Here is a 16,558-nt window from a genome sequence, read left to right as displayed (position 1 = left end):
TTAGGACTCTCCTGAGACTGAAGCTCAATAGCAATTGTTCTAGCAGGGGAAGAAGCACGCGAAGAGCTTTCAGGGACTAAGTTAGCTCCGATGGGGTTGACTACATCCCGCATAAAGGGCGCTAAGTGAATCTGGACCACAGTTGGAGACACCAACTCACAAGAGTCGGTCTATCTCCGGGAGGGGGCAAAATTCCATGTCCTGCAAGGGTATATGCATGTTGGCTGACGAGACACGACCCCGCGATATACAAGGATCCCAGCATCTACACATCCGATCTAATCATCTACCGTCAGATCGCGAATCCCGGAGGTTAACCTCCGCATGGGCCAAGAAAGGGAAAAGCCGAGAGAGAAATACCGGACTGCGGGGAACCCCTTTTTACATACCGGATACCGTGCACAAAGTTATACATTACCGGGGTGGTACAAACGGTGCAAACAGTGCAAACGGTGCCTGATCGGCAAATATTGATTTATCGCTCGATACTGATAGAGAGATAGCATCGTCTGGCTTTCTCCATTCCTAGGCCGATTCGCCAGCGCTTCTTCCCTTGATGACATGCGCCCGCCCCCGTTCGCATATTTCTGCATTTTATAGCCGCTTTCGTCCGCTGCTGGCCCGTCCGACACCCTCTATTATTCACCGCGGGGCTCCTGTCGCAACCATGGCCACTGATGCCACCCCGCGCAAGTCGATGCCGTCTGCGCTGACGTTTGATCTTCACGCGAAATGCTCTGTATGACTTCACTGTTATCTATTACATGTACCATTCTTCTAGTTCTAACTTGACCCTCTCATGTAGACTACCAAAGCACGCGCCAGCACCCTCCGTCTTCCTCATGGCGAGGTCCCTCTGCCGATATTCATGCCCGTGGCCACGCAGGCCTCCCTGAAGGGACTTACGTACGATCAGCTCCGACAAACGGGGTGCATGCTATGTCTGAACAACACATATCACCTGGGACTGAAGCCCGGTCAGGCGGTGCTGGACAAGGTCGGAGGCGCGCACAAGTTACAGGGCTGGGATCGGAATATCCTGACTGATAGTGGGGGGTATGTTTGATTGTATTGAGAGGGAGCCTTACTCTGCTCGGGAAGCTGACTGTCTGCGCAGGTTCCAGATGGTCTCTTTGCTCAAACTGGCCAATGTCACGGAGGAGGGCGTGCGGTTCCTGAGTCCGCATGACGGTTCTCCCATGTACGTTGTCATCCTTTCGACTCGTGACCACGCCATGCTAACTGAGGTCTAGGCTATTGACGCCAGAACACTCAATCTCGTTACAGAATTCCATCGGCTCCGATATCATCATGCAGCTGGACGACGTGATCGCGACCACCTCGCCCGATCATGCTAGGATACACGAGGCTATGGAACGGTCAGTCCGCTGGTTGGACCGCTGCATCGATGCGCACAAATATCCCGAGACGCAGAATTTGTTCTGTATCATCCAGGGAGGTCTGGACCTCGAGCTGCGCAAGATCTGTTGCAAGGAGATGGTGGCGCGAGATACTCCTGGGATTGCTATCGGCGGTTTGTCTGGAGGAGAGGCCAAGGAGGAGTTTTGCAAGGTGTATGTTCATCTTTTCTCTGTATCACCTTTCTGTCTGCTGACCCGCCATCTCTAGAGTCGACACATGCACGGACCTCCTGCCGGAGAAGAAGCCGAGATATGTCATGGGCGTGGTATGTATCTGTCATCTTTTTCCAACCCCAAGACACGAATGCTGACAATGTGAAGGGGTACCCTGAAGACCTGGTCGTTGCGGTGGCTCTAGGAGCCGATATGTTTGACTGCGTGTGGCCCACACGAACAGCGGTAAGTAATATTAATGCAGCCCTTGATTTCGAGTCTAACATCGCCAGCGATTCGGAAACGCCGTCGTCTCCTCCGGAAACCTCAACCTCCGCAACCAAGCCTTTGCAGAGGACTTTGGGCCCGTAGAAGAAGGGTGCACATGTGCCACCTGCCGGCCCAAGTCAGAAGGTGGTCTGGGGATTAGCAGAGCTTACCTCCACCACCTGGCTGCTAAAGAGACTGTTGGGGCTCACCTGTAGGTCTTCCCTTGCTCCTATGGAATCCCTACTATGCTAACATAACATGACAGGCTTACCATCCACAACGTCCACTATATGCTGTCCTTGATGGGATCCGCCCGACAGGCGATTATTGAAGACCGGTTCCCGGCGTTTGTGCGAGAATTCTTCCGCAAGATGTATATCGAGAAAACGAAGTATCCGGGTTGGGCGGTGGATGCCTTGCGGGGTGTGGGTGTTGATTTGATGGTAGATTAGACTTTTGGATTATGATAGCGTATTCTTTTCCCTTTCTTTCTTTTTTACTTTCTTTTCATTCTTCTTCGCTCTTTTTACACTGTAGATGGTCGAGCTTGGCAGGGAATTACCAATTGAGATATCTCTTATCTTTTTGTTGGACACATGGTGTCCGGGCTGATATGGTCTAGTACCAATCAACTGAACTGATAGATACAGATGGGCTATTACTCTATGACTGAAGTTGATCTGTAGTTGTGAATGTCTCCACACCAGTCATATCCTAGAGTGACCACGGAGCAATGGTGCGATGTAACCCCCGAGCCGTCGTGAAAGTATATCCCTCACCTTTTAGTCTGATCCATCACAGTCGCTTTGATCTAAACCCTCGAGATTAACTGGCCTTGCTTCTCTGATAGGGGATAATGTCTCAAAGCGAGTGTTTCTGGATTTCAACTACTGGAAACAATAGAGTCCACGTGACCGGATGGTAATCGCACGTGACTGCGTGTCGCGTCTCCGCGCGTCGGGATCATCAATTTCATCTCCATCCCCAACTCCATCTTTACATCCACAACATATACCCCACTAAACCGATCGAAAGACATATATCATATCCCACACGGCAGGAAAGAGAAAATCAAAGAAAGAAACCAATCTACAGAAGAGAAGAAAAGAAAATGTCCCCCTCCGCCACCAACCCCTCCAACCCCCCCCACGACCCCTCCCACGAAGAGCACCAATACCTAAACCTCATCCGCGACATCCTCTCGCAAGGCGAACACCGCGCCGACCGCACCGGCACAGGCACACAGTCGATCTTCGCCCCGCCCCAACTCCGCTTCTCCCTCTCCAAGCCCAACCCCGCCGACCCCGCGTCCCCAATTCCGGTCCTCCCCCTCCTCACCACCAAGCGCGTCTTCCTGCGCGCCGTGCTCTCCGAACTCCTCTGGTTCATCTCCGGCAACACTTCCTCGCAGCCTCTCTCCGAAAAGGGCATCAAAATCTGGGACGGCAACGGCAGCCGCGAGTACCTCGACAGCGTGGGGCTGTCGCACCGCGAGGCAGGCGACCTCGGCCCCGTGTACGGGTTCCAGTGGCGGCATTTCGGGGCCGAGTATGTCGATGCGCAAGCGGATTATACCGGCCAGGGCGTCGATCAGCTGGCGGAGGTGGTGCGCAAGCTGAAGCAGAATCCGTTTGACCGCCGCATTATCCTGTCCGCGTGGAACCCGGCCGATATGAAGAAGATGGCGCTCCCGCCTTGCCATATGTTTGCGCAGTTCTACGTTTCGTTTAAGCGCGGTGGTGGCAAGGGCGAGCTGTCGTGTTTGCTGTACCAGCGGAGTGCGGATATGGGGCTTGGGGTGCCGTTTAATATTGCGAGTTATGCGCTGCTAACGCATATGCTGGCCCATGCGGCGGATTTGTTGCCTGGTACGTTGGTGCATACTATTGGCGATGCGCATGTCTATGTCGATCATATTGAGGCTGTGCGGGAGCAGCTTGAGAGGGAGCCGACTGCTTTTCCCGAGTTGAGGATTAAGAGGGAGGATCGTGGGAGTGAGGTTATTGACGGGTGGAAGGAGGAGGAGTTTGAGGTGCTGGGGTATCAGCCGCATAAGGCGATCAAGATGAAGATGAGTGTGTAGGTCGTGATGGGGGGTATGTATTTATGATATCAAATGAGTTATTAGACAGATCGCGATGACTATATTGGAAATATGCACAATGCTCTAATGACACCCGGGGATCATCACCCAGGCTATGCGAAACCAACTCCAAAAACACAACACAAACAAATAAAAAAAAAGGTATATCATCACTTCACTTCCCCAGCATAACGCCTGCCCCCCTCAACATAACAAGCGTATTCCCCTGCGCAACCCTCCCCCCACCAATCGACTCCCCAAACTCCAAAAACTCCCCGGACTCCAAATGAAACACGCGCAACCGCTCCTCCTCCCCAGCCCGATTATTCACATTCTCCACCCGCAGCCTCCTGGCCGCATCGTCCAACACCCGCCCCACCTTCCACCGCGAGTCGAAGAAGAATTCCCCCCGCGGCGGATCCGTCCGCTGCGTCTCCGACGTCCCAACAACATGCAAATATATCCTGCGATCAGCAGGAACCCCCGCGTCACCCTTAGCCACCTTCTTCAGCGCATTCAGCTGCATCGTCCGCGCAGCGGGACTGTTCGCCTTCGGCGCAGGCGTCAGCTGCTGCGTCTTGTCTTTGCCCCACGTGCGCACCCGCGCGAACATCGACTTCAGCGCGTCATTCCCTCCTCCTGCAACGCCAGTACCAGCCTGGCGTCGTCCTCCCGGCCCGACCCTCGCGCAGTCGTGCTCCTCCCGCAGCCGATGTCGCAGACAGTGCAGTTTCCTACAGTCCGGACACCGCACGCCGGGATCCTTGAGTGTGTTGACGAGCGTTTTGCACTCCGTGTGCGCGCACTGGTCGGAGTTATGGATCGTGGGCTTCTCCGGCGCCGGTCCGCGGGTGCTGGCTGCGCCGGCGCGCCGACGCGCCCATTCGCCGGCGTGCGCGCACCGGTGTGTGGTCTCTGTGCGGTGGTCGAGGCAGTACGTGCCGTGGCAGGATTCGCACCGGAAGGGGAGGAAGTCTAGCTGGTTGCAGTATTCGAATTGGCAGTGGCGGCCGATTGACTCTAGGTCTTTGTCGGCCATTTGCGTGAAGGAGGAGGCGTCGGGGGGGTCGGATTCGGCGCTGGAGCCGCGGCCGGCTTTGTTGATTGTTATGGGGGACATGGTTGTGTTGTTGTTGTTGTGGTTGAGTTGTGATGAGTGTAAGGGAGAGGGGTATAGGACTTCCTGGCCCCCGGTGGACTTGCGGGGTGTTTATTGAGAGTAGGCAGCTGGGAATGCGTAATCAGGCTGATTGATCAACGAGGCGGAGATGGCGCCTCGTGCTTGTGGCGGCTTACTCAGCCTTATGGGTGGCGGGGAGGTAATACGAAGGGTTTTTGTGCTGGATTTGGGGGGATTACTAATAGTGCACTGGACTGTACTATATTTATCTGATCTCGGAGATCGAGCGGAGATAACAGCGCTACCAAGTATTGCTCTAAAGGATTGCTCTAAGATCAGGTAGATCAGGCAGATTGAATTTCATCGCAAGAACTGAGAGCGTACTACTCAAACAAAAGGGGTATAAACAAATGTAGGGACAATGATAACCAGCCGTGTAGTATCCTCCCCGAGACGACCAACCATCTTAAAGGGGGCAGTGACAACCCTTTCAATAAACGCCATTGAAATAACAGGGGAAAACAACAGAATATGAACTAGGATGGAATATTTGAGATCTGGAACTTCAGTTGTTCTCATTTTCACGCTTGAAATGTGACGGAGTCGATTGATTCATGCCCAATGGGTTGGGATGGGCGTGCACATTCGGTCGCTGATTCTCACTGCTAGGACCGCTCGGCGCAAAAGGGATCGGACTGTTCGATGTGAAGATTGGCAGCCCATTTCTGGTTGGAGCGGTTGATACTGGCGCGGAGTATGTTGTATTGTGAAGGCGGATGTTTTCCGGTATGGGTCCAGGTATGATGGGCGGTGGAATTGCACTGCCAGTAGAAGGCACCTGCGGTGCAGTTGGGGCCGGTCTGTCCACTGTACCGTCCCAGCCATCCCAGCCATGCGCAATGGGAAAGTTGGCCATTTCGGGGCCGGATGTGGTGTTTACAGGGGTCGGGGACGTAGTGTCAGGGGACACGAGGGGAGAGCTAGAGGGCCGTGTCTCCTGTTTGACTCCGCTTCCGGCGTCCTGATGTGTGGAAGGGTTGGAAAACAGCCCTCTACTAGAACCAGAACCTCGTGAGGACGCTTTGCTCGTAGCGATATGCAGGTCCTTGGAACTGGTCCGTTTGGGCGGCATCGGTCCCCGCGAGGTCCCTTTGGCGGTCCTAAGCTGCTCCCGAGCCGCATGCTCTTCTGGAGATGGCACTTTCAGCTTGATGTTGAGTTTGCGGACACCGGCGGTTAGGCTATCCACGTCGCCTGCCGGGGGGGCTGTCTCATTACTGCTTGGAGCAATGGGCGTCGCCTCCCCTTCGTCCTTCGAGGTCGGCGGCAGATAATTGGACGGCACTCGCGGAACAGGGGGTGCTGTCTTGGGGCTGGTAGGGCGTTTAGGGGTCCCGGATCGAGAGCTGCTAGGCCGTCGTGGTCCCGGTGCTGCTGCTGCGTCCCGGTCGAGACCTGCATTTCCTTCTCCGGTAGGCGAAATCCGAGAGGGCGGCCTCGAACTGGGATGAGCATCGGGTTCCGGGGTCGATGTAGATGTTGCGTTGGTACTTTTTCGGCGGGTTGTACGGGCCTCCGGCGACTTTCTCGTAGATGGGTCCGGCAGGCTACTGACACGATCGATGGTAGTTCTCCGGTTGTTGTCCTTGAGAGTCGCACGCTTGGGAGTCTCAGCCTTGGGTGTGCTCGGCAGTGAAGCCTTTGGCTTTCTCGTGCGGAGTTTCATCCGACTCTCCTCGGGAGTGGCTGGGGCTGAGGGGGGTTTCTCAACGACGTTCACATTCTGGCGCTCGCGGCGCAAGCGGGAGGCCTCGGCATTGAGATCCTCCGGTCGACAGCTGTTGATCTGCCGCGCGGTGGGAATGAGAATTTTGGACAACTCGTGCGCTGCGGTTGCCCAGCTGACGGGGGGCAAGGGAGGCAAGGGAGGGGCCTCGGGTTCACTGGCCTGCGAGCCGGTCGATTTCCGATCGCGCGGGGGCGTAACCACTTTCGCGGAATAGGACTGCGTTGGGGCAAAATAGGTTGGGGCGGACTTCTCGCGCTTGGTCGTGGTGATGGGGGGCGGGTAGACCAATGCTTCCAGCTCCTCGAGCACGACGGGGGACCACCACCCGCTGTCGTAGGCAGCTTCGAATGCCGAGGACTGAGCGTTAGTTGGGCCCGTGTCGTACAGACCCAAGCGGTCTGTCATCTCCGAAGCCAGTCGGTCGATCTGTTCGTCCTCGTTCTCTCGAGCATTCAGTCGCGTATCTCCCAATGCGGACAAATGACTTAGAACACCGCTCGTCAGGGCGCGATTGCTATAGCCGCCTTCCAGAACACTGATCACTCGTCCGTCGACCCCGAGTCCTTCCTCCTCCGCCATGCGCACCACATCTGCGGTGAATCTGGCGTAGAAGTCGGTGGGCACGTTCGCTTGATGCCTCTGCATACCGGACCCTTCCCATTCACTCGCATCAAATCCGGCCGAGATGAAGATGGCCGCCTTGGGCGGTGGACCGTTGGGGAGACTGTTGAGGCGCTCCGTGTGCATTCGCAGGAATGCGCGGGCCTTTTCGATCAAGACGGTGTACTTCTTGGCATATAAATCCCAAAATTCTAGATTCGACTTCCATGGCTCGAGGTGGACATTCCATATCGACTGGCCATGGGCCTTGTCGATGCACACGCTCGCGTTGCGAACCTTGTCCAGATCGCCCATCTCGCAGGGGTAGGAGTTGATATCGTGGAGGCTGAAGTATCCGGTCATGGCCTTTCGGTAGCTGGCCGCATTCCGGGGCGCGGTCACGGCCTTCCGATTTTGCTCCCATGTAATCGCCTGGGAGCCGTCGCCGTGATGCAGGTCAAAGTCCAGGATCGCCGCGTGGGTCAAGCCGTGCGTCATGGCGGCGTAGGAGATGCCCACGTGGACGTTGTTGATCCAGCAGAATCCGGATGGATGATCCGAGGAACAGTGATGGCCGGGAGGGCGAATACAGACAAAAGTCCGCTTTGTTGCGCTGGGACCAAAGACCGCATCGATTCCCTCGCAGACACCACCAAGGGCCCCCTCCAAGGCATCCCGGGATTCCGAGCACAGGTAGAGGTCTCCTTCGTGGAAGGGAGTGTCGTTGGCGGTCGTGCTGTCCTTGCCGCTGCTGCGGGGCCTGACCAGCTCCTTGCCGTTGAGCGCCAGTCGCGATTCCGCCGCATCGCACATGCTCTTTAGGTCATCCATCCATTTGCTCCCGTGCACGTGGGTCACTGCGGGCGAGGTGAGCGCCATGGAGCGCGCGGTCTTGCGGATCTGGAAAGGCGGGACAGGTAGCTGTTGGACATCTAAATTCGGATGCGGGGGAAACCGTCCGCCCGCATAGCGGTGCGCGAGCCGAACGTAAGCCGCAGACACACCGAGCACGCCGGCTTGGATTCGCTCAGGACGCTCGACGATCGAGTTCAGGGCCGCCCTCGAGCTTCGGGGGCGCGAGAAGCGATGGCCGTAGCACGCATCGTGGACGACTACCAGCGTCTGCGACTGTAGATCGGTGGAGTTGTGGCGGTCCACCTCTCTCACGAAATGATCGCCTGCCACGGATGCAGCCGTCGGGGCCAGTTGTTCGAGAGAAGAGGGCTTCTTGGGCCCCATGGTGGCTGTGGTGGGGGATGTCGCGAACGTGGGGGACCGCGGCGATGACGGGCCTCCGCTGCTGTGGGCAGATCGCAGCGACGCGGTCGACGATCGCTTGTTCAGACTAGTAGAAGACCTTCGGTTTTCGTCCCTCAACGAGTTCGAGCTAGTAGTGCGTCGGGGGGTTGGATGTGGCTGGCAGACTGAACGCGCGGAGGGGTCGGGGGATAAGAGCGATGACGAAGAAACACCAGAGGAGAAAGGAACAGGGGTCACAACCATAGACCGATGATTCAGGTGGTCAGTGGACCGATTGGAGGTGGGTGAAGGAGACGTGGTTGATTTGGTCGCAGTGAATGAAGTCGCTTCATGGCGTTGGGAGGGATCCATGACGCAGATCGTGAACTTCCCATTTGGGGGTGGGATGAGGGGGTATTTGTGAGAGACGCTGGTGGGAGAGAGACAATGTACAGAATCTCATTTAAGACAGAGGTATTAAAGGGACAAAAGAGTAACTGAATGAATACGAAAAGGAGGAAAAGAAGAAGAGGAAGAAGAAGAAGAAGAAGAAGAAGAACAAAAGGGAGAGAACTGGTCGGGCTGGTATGTTTATCTCGCGTTTATCGCCGGTTTTCCCCTCCAAGGGGGAAATTAAAAAAATATCCAAAGAATGGTCCTTCTTCTTCTTCTTTCTCTCTCCACTCAGACAGGTCTCAATTCTCCCAATAATGGACACATTCTTTTTGTATAGCCATTCCAGTCTGAGATTGTCACCTCCTTTGTTATGTATGTCTTTCCCAGAGCGCATCGCATCGCATTGCATTGCATCGCATCTCATCGTGTCGCGACAACCCCAGCCGGTGATCGACAGACCCCATACTCCATCGGTGACCTTGCACGCAGGCGCCTGACGGGCAATGATCGACGATAATGGTTGATCCACTCGGGGTAGACTATTGTCAATGGAGTATATAGACCAAGTGGGATTGGTTTCATTCCAGAAAGACTACAGAAGATCTTTGAGAAGACCAATAATTTAATTACAAAAAACTCCACCACCCCTCCTTTATCCCCGATTCCAAACTCCTAGATCAATGATAAAAGACAAGCAGCCACTGACACCTGGACAGACACATTCAATGCATTCATTCCGAATCAAGCTTCGAGGGAAGGGCCCAAGTCTGCCTTCACAACAACCCGGTTTCGACCCTCTCTCTTTGTGGGCTTCTATCGTTCATGGCTTGTTCGAAGCCCCAACCATGAGACCTCATGATATTGATGAATTCAGAATGTCCGCGACCGAAGGGCAAACATGTGCTGGTTCCATTTCCTCCGCAGCGAGAAGGAGATCTTCTCACCGGAGCCCTCGAGGGAACTGCGCTTCTTCCGCTCGGACTTCTTCTCCGTCTTGAATCCCTTGGTCGCGTGCGCATTGCAGAAACACTGCATGTAGACCGTCTCGATCGCCACGCCAGCGCAGTCGGATTTCTTGCGGTCGGTGCAGGCCTGGTGGCCGGCATCCTCCTCGCACTGGCAGAAGACGTAGAGGGTCAGGTATTGTCGGCACATGGTGTTCGGAGTGTAATATTCGAAAGTTAGAACGGGCTCGGGACAACTCTATCTGGCCAGCAGAGAGTATGGAAAGTAAGAATAAATGTGTATTGTGGTTGATGGTGGGGAATGATGTTATTTTTTTTTTTCTAGTCCACGATTCCGCGAGCTTCCGGGCCGAAATTGTTGGGTGATCGCAGGAGGTACGGCCGCTGCAATTGTGTTCTAGGAGGATATCTTCAAGATTCCAGATTGGAGATCGATGAATGACACGGTTGTCGCTATTGCGAGAAGACTGGTACGGGCTGAGAGGTCGAGGCGACTACTGCCTGCTAGATATCAGACTATGTCCGACACCAGGCCTTTTGGTTTGCTACCCGAAAGAAAGAATGGAGGAGGATCGAAAGATCGATTGAAAGAAAGTATACAATGAAGACAGCAAGCTGAGCAAAAGAACTGACAGGGAATCAAAGAACGGGGCGAAGGAATCAGATATACCCAATCGTGAAAGAAGACGTCAGGCACAATTGGGGAAAGAAAGAAAGAGAACGATGATGGGCACATTGGGGTAAATAATGACTCTTTGACGTCAGCACGGATAGACGTGGAAGAGTGGATCAGGGCCCAAGTGTCAGAAGGGCCAGCGTCAAAGGAAGCGCTTCCCGTTACAGTTGCCTACGGTTGATGGCCATGGACTGGGCTAGATTTGCAATCTGGCGTTTCTTCACGGTCCTGGATACAGCTTTAGTCAAACTATCCATCTTACAGGAGGGGTGAAAGTTGGGTAGATCTCGTCAGGCCAGCTGCAGGACGTAATAGCATCAGTCCTCGTTGGTTCATCTGGCGCTCTGTTGGCGCCGGCCAGCAGGCAGCGGTCCAATGGGGGAATTGCCCCCCGCAGGAGGCACCTAAGAATACCATCCTTGTGACTGAAGAAGATCTATTCCCTGAAGACGTGAGGAATTATCCCAACGGTGCAGGGTGCATCATGGTGGTAATCAGGTAATCCTGTGGTTCGTGGTGCCGACTGGGCCGAACGGGTCAATGACTGGATCGGTCTCTTTCGGGATCCCCTCACGCACGAATACAACCTCGAGCACCTAAGAGCCTTGGCTGTCAGATAAAATGTCACGGCGCAAATGAAGGCCAGAAAAGAATGGAGGTGCCTAGTGATCAATAGTGGCTGAAACGATTTCATTGTGATCATGAAAGAAGAGCCAAGAGCATGAGACTGGTCATATGATCGATGCTCAGCGAGTGAATATCAATAATCGGATCAATACACGAGAAAGGTGTCTCTAGGAGTATCGACCTGCCATCACAGAGCCATACATGATACCATGACTGAAAGAGTATGAAGTATGGAAAGAGTAAATTGCAAAGTGGATCTCACTCAGCCAGGTGATCAGCCAGATGGACGGAAACGGATGAGCCGCTAATCTGTATCGGGCTAGCGTACCACTACGAGAGTTATGTCTGTTTATACATCCCTGACTAACAACTGCCGGCATAATAACGAACCCCACATATACACACGATCTCTCGTCCATCGCGATCCATCTTCATTCCCCTCTGAACACCTCCTGAAACAGAAACCTCAAACCTCTTCGACCTCACATAACACCCACCAATAACCCCAACGTAATGTCCGAGCCCACAACAATCATGCCCCCCTCCCCCACCCGAACCGCCACCCTCCTCTCCAACCTCTCCGCCGTAACCGCCCGCATCACAGCATCCTCAGCCTCCGCCGGCCGCAACACCACCAAACCCATCCGCCTAATAGCAGTCTCCAAGCTCAAACCCGCCTCCGACATCCTCGCCTTGCACTCACCCCCCGCATCGCACCTCCACTTCGGCGAGAACTACCTCCAAGAGCTGCAAGAAAAGTCCAAGCTCCTCCCGCCCACCATCCGCTGGCACTTCATCGGCGGCCTGCAATCCAACAAATGCGTCACTCTCGCGCGCGACGTGCGCTCCCTGTGGGCCGTCGAGAGCGTCGACTCTGAGAAGAAGGCGTCCCTCCTCAATAAAGGCTGGGGCGCGCGGTCTGCCGAGTTTCGCGCGGAGGACCACGAACCCCGGCTGCGGGTGTTTGTGCAGGTTAATACGTCCGGCGAGGAGAATAAGGCGGGGGTGGAACCCGTGAAGGGCGCGGTGGAGTTGTGTCGGTTTGTGAGGGAGCAATGTCCGAATTTGGCGCTGCAGGGGGTGATGACTATTGGGGCTATTGCGCGGTCGAAGGCGACGACGGCGGAGAATGAGAATGAGGATTTTGTGTGTTTGAGGGAGACGAGGGATCGGGTTGTGGGCGAGCTGGGGTTGACGGGGGAGGAGGCGGAGTTGGAGTTGAGTATGGGGATGAGTGAGGATTTTGAGGGTGCGATTGCCTTGGGGAGTGATGAGGTGCGTGTGGGGACTACGCTTTTTGGGGATCGTCCGCCGAAGCATGAGGCTAGGGTTGTATGAGCTTTTTTATAGGGTTTGACGAATGACGATTATCGTGTATCTATTACTAAAAGAGGGAGAGTAGGAGGGGGCTCTTGCATGTCGGGCTGTTGAAAATATTGCATAACACGCCAGTCGAATGGTAATGCTGTTCGGGGAAATATACTATATACTTGGTGATCTCAATAAAATACAACCAATGGCCACCTCGCATCGCCAGCAAGATGATCAATGCGGTGAATGGAAAGAAGAGAGAAAGGAAAAAAGAGGAAAAAAGAAAGAAAAGGCTGATGAAGATTAGTTATTAGACAAGGTTCGAAATGTGGACGAGTTTGCATTCGCAACCACTCCATTAAACTGTGTACACGTCTTCGCGCAGTCGTCCCTGAGACAGTCTCTGCTCCATCTGCTTGGCCAGCGCCTGGGGAACGAGTTCTTTGGTTGCCCGAATGGTCACCCGATACATCTACGTAACTCCGATTAGTTTTCCATCCACTGTCACAGAATAACGGAAGAAAGAGACTTACCCGCTTCTCGTAATTGGGCTCCAACCGCAGGAGACACCCCGTTTTGCCATCGGCGAACTGGAACACCGCACATCCGACAATATTGACCGGATTCGGGTCCACGCCATCCAGGATCTTCCACCGGAGACTCTGCACAAGCCATCGCGTGAATGTCACGTCAACGTCCTTCGCTTTCGCAGTGGCCCCGAACGTGCTCTGCGCCTCCAGCGGCCCCCCGCCGATCTGCCTCCATCGCTTGAAGAACTCATCCGTAGGCAGCGTCGACGGCTCCATGTACCGGTGCATCAGCACCGGAAGCTGCAAGGTGTAAGCCTGCAGCGCACCGGCCAGGTAGGAGATCCGGATCGTGGGCGCATCGAAGAAGGGACCCCGAGACTCGAAGAAGAAGGTCTGCTGCGTTTGGCCCGATGCCGGCACCGAAGGCTCTGGGATGCTCTTGCTGTCCGACTTCAGGTTCGGCGCGGACTTATTGTCCAGGGTCGTTGTCAGCGAGCCGAGTGGGAATGTTGCCTTGTTGGTCAGGTAGATCTTCACCACACCCAAGTGGCCACGATACTCCGACCGCATCCCAACCTGGATCTGGGCATCCTCGAAGAGCACCCCCTCCTCTCCAAAGTACAACCGGTTGTACCCGATGTGCCAGTCGGGTGTGAGATGTGCCGCGCTGGCCATATTGGGGGCCGGCGCTGAGGGAACGCTGAGGTCCAGTCCCGCTAGGTCACCTGACGCGCTCGAGGCCCCCGTGGGAGTCATTCCATTCGCTCCGGTCTTGTTGCCGTTGACGATCGTGGTGAAGGATCGCTTGAGTCCCGTGTTCTGCGCCATGAGGACCTCCTTCTTATCGATATTGGCGTCCTTGCCACCCACAACCCAAGTCTTCTTGTCGCTGGTACCGGCTGTCCTCTGGTGGAGGCGAGACAGGAGGATCGAGGCCCTCTCAGAGAAAGGCGGCATCTCATCACAGACCGTCCGAAGAAGATCGTCGGTGGGGAGCGTCGCGAGCGACAGATATTCGAAAGCACGCTGCTGCAACTCGGAATCCGGGGAATGACTGTACAGACGGAATATGTGCAGGAGCTGCGGTTTAATCTCGGGGAAGAGGTTGACGAATTTGACAAAGGACGACAGGATCATTGCGCGCGTGTTGTCGGTGCTGGTGATCATCTTCGCCTGCAAGGCCAAAAACTGCTCGATGGGGCTTGACCCCTGGTTATCGGCAATGAGATGGCCGAACTCGCCTAGGACGTAGCATCCGATTTTCACTAGACTCTCATGGCATTCCGTCTTCATGTAATTGAGCAGGGTCAGTGCCGCGTACGCCTGCAACTCTTCGTTGTTTGTCACGATCTGGATAACACGTTGCCACACTTCATCGTTGACATGATCTCCTGCGAGAGACAGAAGTTTCAAGGTCATGTCAATGTACCACTGCGCATCGGTTGCGTACTTCTCTGTAAGAATGGCAACCTTGAGGACCATTTCCTCCCGGATGGCATAATCGGCCGTCTGTAGGTAGCGTAACAGCTCATTCACAATCGGGCCCGCGTTCGTGGTGTCGCACATGCTGTAAATCAGATCCAAACCCTTGCGTCGCACACTAATGTCCCGGTCCCGCAGGGACCCCAAAATGATGTTCTGATGCTTCTTGATGGGATCCAGGGTTTCCGCCCGGGCGGCGAAATGGGTCATGGCTTCCAAGCCCAGATACCGCACGTTAGTTTCCCTAGACTGGATGTATTTTCCTAAGCGAGTCGAGATCTGCATCATAAGGCCGTGCTCAGTGTCGAGGTGAATCAGCAGATTGATAGCTTCGAAGAGCACTGCATTTTGCGCATTGTTTTGTTGCACGTTTTTCGGAGTGTCCATGGCTACATGCATGATCTGTTGCAGAGATTCACGAATAATTTCACGAACATGGCTGTCATCTGGATAGGGTTAGCCATGAGCATAAGCAAGTATTTAGCCAGAGGACGTATACATACCCGATGGCGGGTAGTATTGTAGCAAGCGCAGGAATTTGACCTGGATCCACGGGCATGGCACGCGGTAGTAGAGATAATCAGGCGCAACGTCATTATCCACCACGACCTTCTTCAGACGTAGAGCAGCTTTCACGGCGCTTCCGCGGTACTCGTCGGGCATATCCTGTGCCAATGCCATGACGAGCGACGTTACTGACAAAGTGACACCCATGTCCGGGTCGTCCATCAACGAGATTATGCGCTCGGCCCATTCGTTCTGTACAATCCCGGGGTATTTGCGGTATAGTCGGAGGAGGGTCAAAGCGGCCTTCTTCTTAACAAACGCCTTGGAGGTCCTATGAAGCATGTGAGCACAATACGATGCCTCGGGGCAAGACGAGTCCACTCACGGCGAGATCAGTAACCGGTGCACATCCGTTGCCAGGGCCTCTCCCATTTCTCTGCCACCGACGTTGGCGACCGCATGCAACGCTAAACAATTATTCAACTCATTATAGTCCAGTAGGTCCTTGCGGATGCTGTTCACAACCAGGTGCAGCAGCTCGTGTTGTTCATGCAGGAACAGGGTGACAGCCAGATAGCCGATCTGCTTCTCCGAGTATTTGCTCGACGAGATGAGGTTGACGGCCTCCAAGTGCCCGAAATCGACATCGTACCCCTGAATGTACACGTAGAGCAGCTTGCAGACATATTTCTTCTTCTGGTAGCCGTTGAGACTACCGCTCTTGAACTTCTGTCGGATATTTGCCAATTCTTTGTTCACCCGCTTCTCTTCGAGTTCCCGCGCTCTCGCATTGCGCAAGTCAGCGATAAACTGGACCAATCCTCGCATAGACGACATGGCGGACGATTGATCATGGGTATAGTATCGAGTCGGTGGGTAGGATGGTTGGCGGCAACGAGGCCAGGGCGACAAGTTCGGTGAGAAACGAGTCGTGGTCGTGGTCGTGGTCTCCTTTCTTCCTTCACTCCCTATAAGCGCATACAGCACCGCTGGAAAGTCGGTGGAAATCCCCTATGGGAACAAAACCATGTGTGCAGGGAACAATGTATTGGTTGCACGTAATTTTCGATTATCCCCTGTGTGGCGTGTGGGACATGGCGCGCAATTAACGGAGAGCTTCGGTGAGGTGGGTGTATGGAGGGGGTCTGATAGCGCGACGGAGACAGATAGGGTGTCGGGGAGTCGCAATGCGGTCACACTCTGTCACTCAGGGGGAGGATACCAGAAAGGCACCGAGTAAGATGACAGATGAGAGAGGGTCGGGTTCGAGGGTTAATAGAGAGATTGCACCGAGGGGTAGGAGCTCTTTTGACCAGCAGGCAGATGCTCCATGCATGCATGCATTCATTTAGGGAGAACCGTGTTGAGCCACTCCCGCGGCCGATCCGG

General features: G+C 54.7%; 6 protein-coding genes across 6 annotated transcripts; 2 read left to right on the top strand and 4 right to left on the bottom strand.

Annotated features, from left to right (window-relative positions):
* The first annotated feature begins 529 nt into the window (after positions 1 to 529).
* On the top strand, positions 530 to 3,965 carry P168DRAFT_309881 (uncharacterized protein). Its single transcript, XM_024839341.1, has 8 exons — positions 530 to 739; positions 806 to 1,056; positions 1,118 to 1,201; positions 1,254 to 1,574; positions 1,630 to 1,687; positions 1,743 to 1,820; positions 1,868 to 2,055; positions 2,940 to 3,965. Exons 1-8 carry the CDS (start codon positions 557 to 559, stop codon positions 3,925 to 3,927), a joined length of 2,151 nt encoding a protein of 716 aa, XP_024694198.1. The 5' UTR covers positions 530 to 556; the 3' UTR covers positions 3,928 to 3,965.
* Positions 3,966 to 4,102: 137 nt separating this feature from the next.
* P168DRAFT_303365 (AN1-type zinc finger protein) lies at positions 4,103 to 5,154 on the bottom strand (the record flags this gene model as incomplete). Its single annotated transcript, XM_024838749.1, has 1 exon — positions 4,103 to 5,154. Exon 1 carries the CDS (start codon positions 5,045 to 5,047, stop codon positions 4,103 to 4,105), a length of 945 nt encoding a protein of 314 aa, XP_024694197.1. The 5' UTR covers positions 5,048 to 5,154.
* A 572-nt stretch (positions 5,155 to 5,726) lies between these two features.
* P168DRAFT_250395 (histone deacetylase hosB) lies at positions 5,727 to 9,147 on the bottom strand (the record flags this gene model as incomplete). Its single annotated transcript, XM_024834213.1, has 2 exons — positions 6,001 to 9,147; positions 5,727 to 5,907 (listed from the first exon to the last, which is right to left on the bottom strand). Coding segments are annotated over exons 1-2 (3,228 nt in total), but the record flags the coding sequence as incomplete, so codon positions are not given.
* A 559-nt stretch (positions 9,148 to 9,706) lies between these two features.
* On the bottom strand, positions 9,707 to 10,362 carry P168DRAFT_127258 (uncharacterized protein). The gene has a single exon (XM_024832658.1). The coding sequence runs from the start codon at positions 10,175 to 10,177 to the stop codon at positions 9,845 to 9,847; it is 333 nt and encodes a 110-aa protein (XP_024694195.1). The 5' UTR covers positions 10,178 to 10,362; the 3' UTR covers positions 9,707 to 9,844.
* Positions 10,363 to 11,529: 1,167 nt separating this feature from the next.
* P168DRAFT_289055 (YggS family pyridoxal phosphate enzyme) lies at positions 11,530 to 12,834 on the top strand. Its single transcript, XM_024836916.1, has one exon. The coding sequence runs from the start codon at positions 11,874 to 11,876 to the stop codon at positions 12,675 to 12,677; it is 804 nt and encodes a 267-aa protein (XP_024694194.1). The 5' UTR covers positions 11,530 to 11,873; the 3' UTR covers positions 12,678 to 12,834.
* Positions 12,835 to 13,008: 174 nt separating this feature from the next.
* On the bottom strand, positions 13,009 to 16,006 carry P168DRAFT_280509 (AP-2 complex subunit alpha; the record flags this gene model as incomplete). Its single annotated transcript, XM_024835871.1, has 4 exons — positions 13,009 to 13,122; positions 13,184 to 15,108; positions 15,166 to 15,500; positions 15,555 to 16,006. 4 exons carry the CDS (start codon positions 16,004 to 16,006, stop codon positions 13,009 to 13,011), a joined length of 2,826 nt encoding a protein of 941 aa, XP_024694193.1.
* Between the last annotated feature and the right edge of the window lie 552 nt (positions 16,007 to 16,558).

This window comes from Aspergillus campestris (genome assembly GCF_002847485.1).
Source record: "Aspergillus campestris IBT 28561 chromosome Unknown P168scaffold_4, whole genome shotgun sequence".
Taxonomy (NCBI): domain Eukaryota; kingdom Fungi; phylum Ascomycota; class Eurotiomycetes; order Eurotiales; family Aspergillaceae; genus Aspergillus; species Aspergillus campestris.
This window is presented reverse-complemented; position numbering and strand designations above follow the sequence as displayed.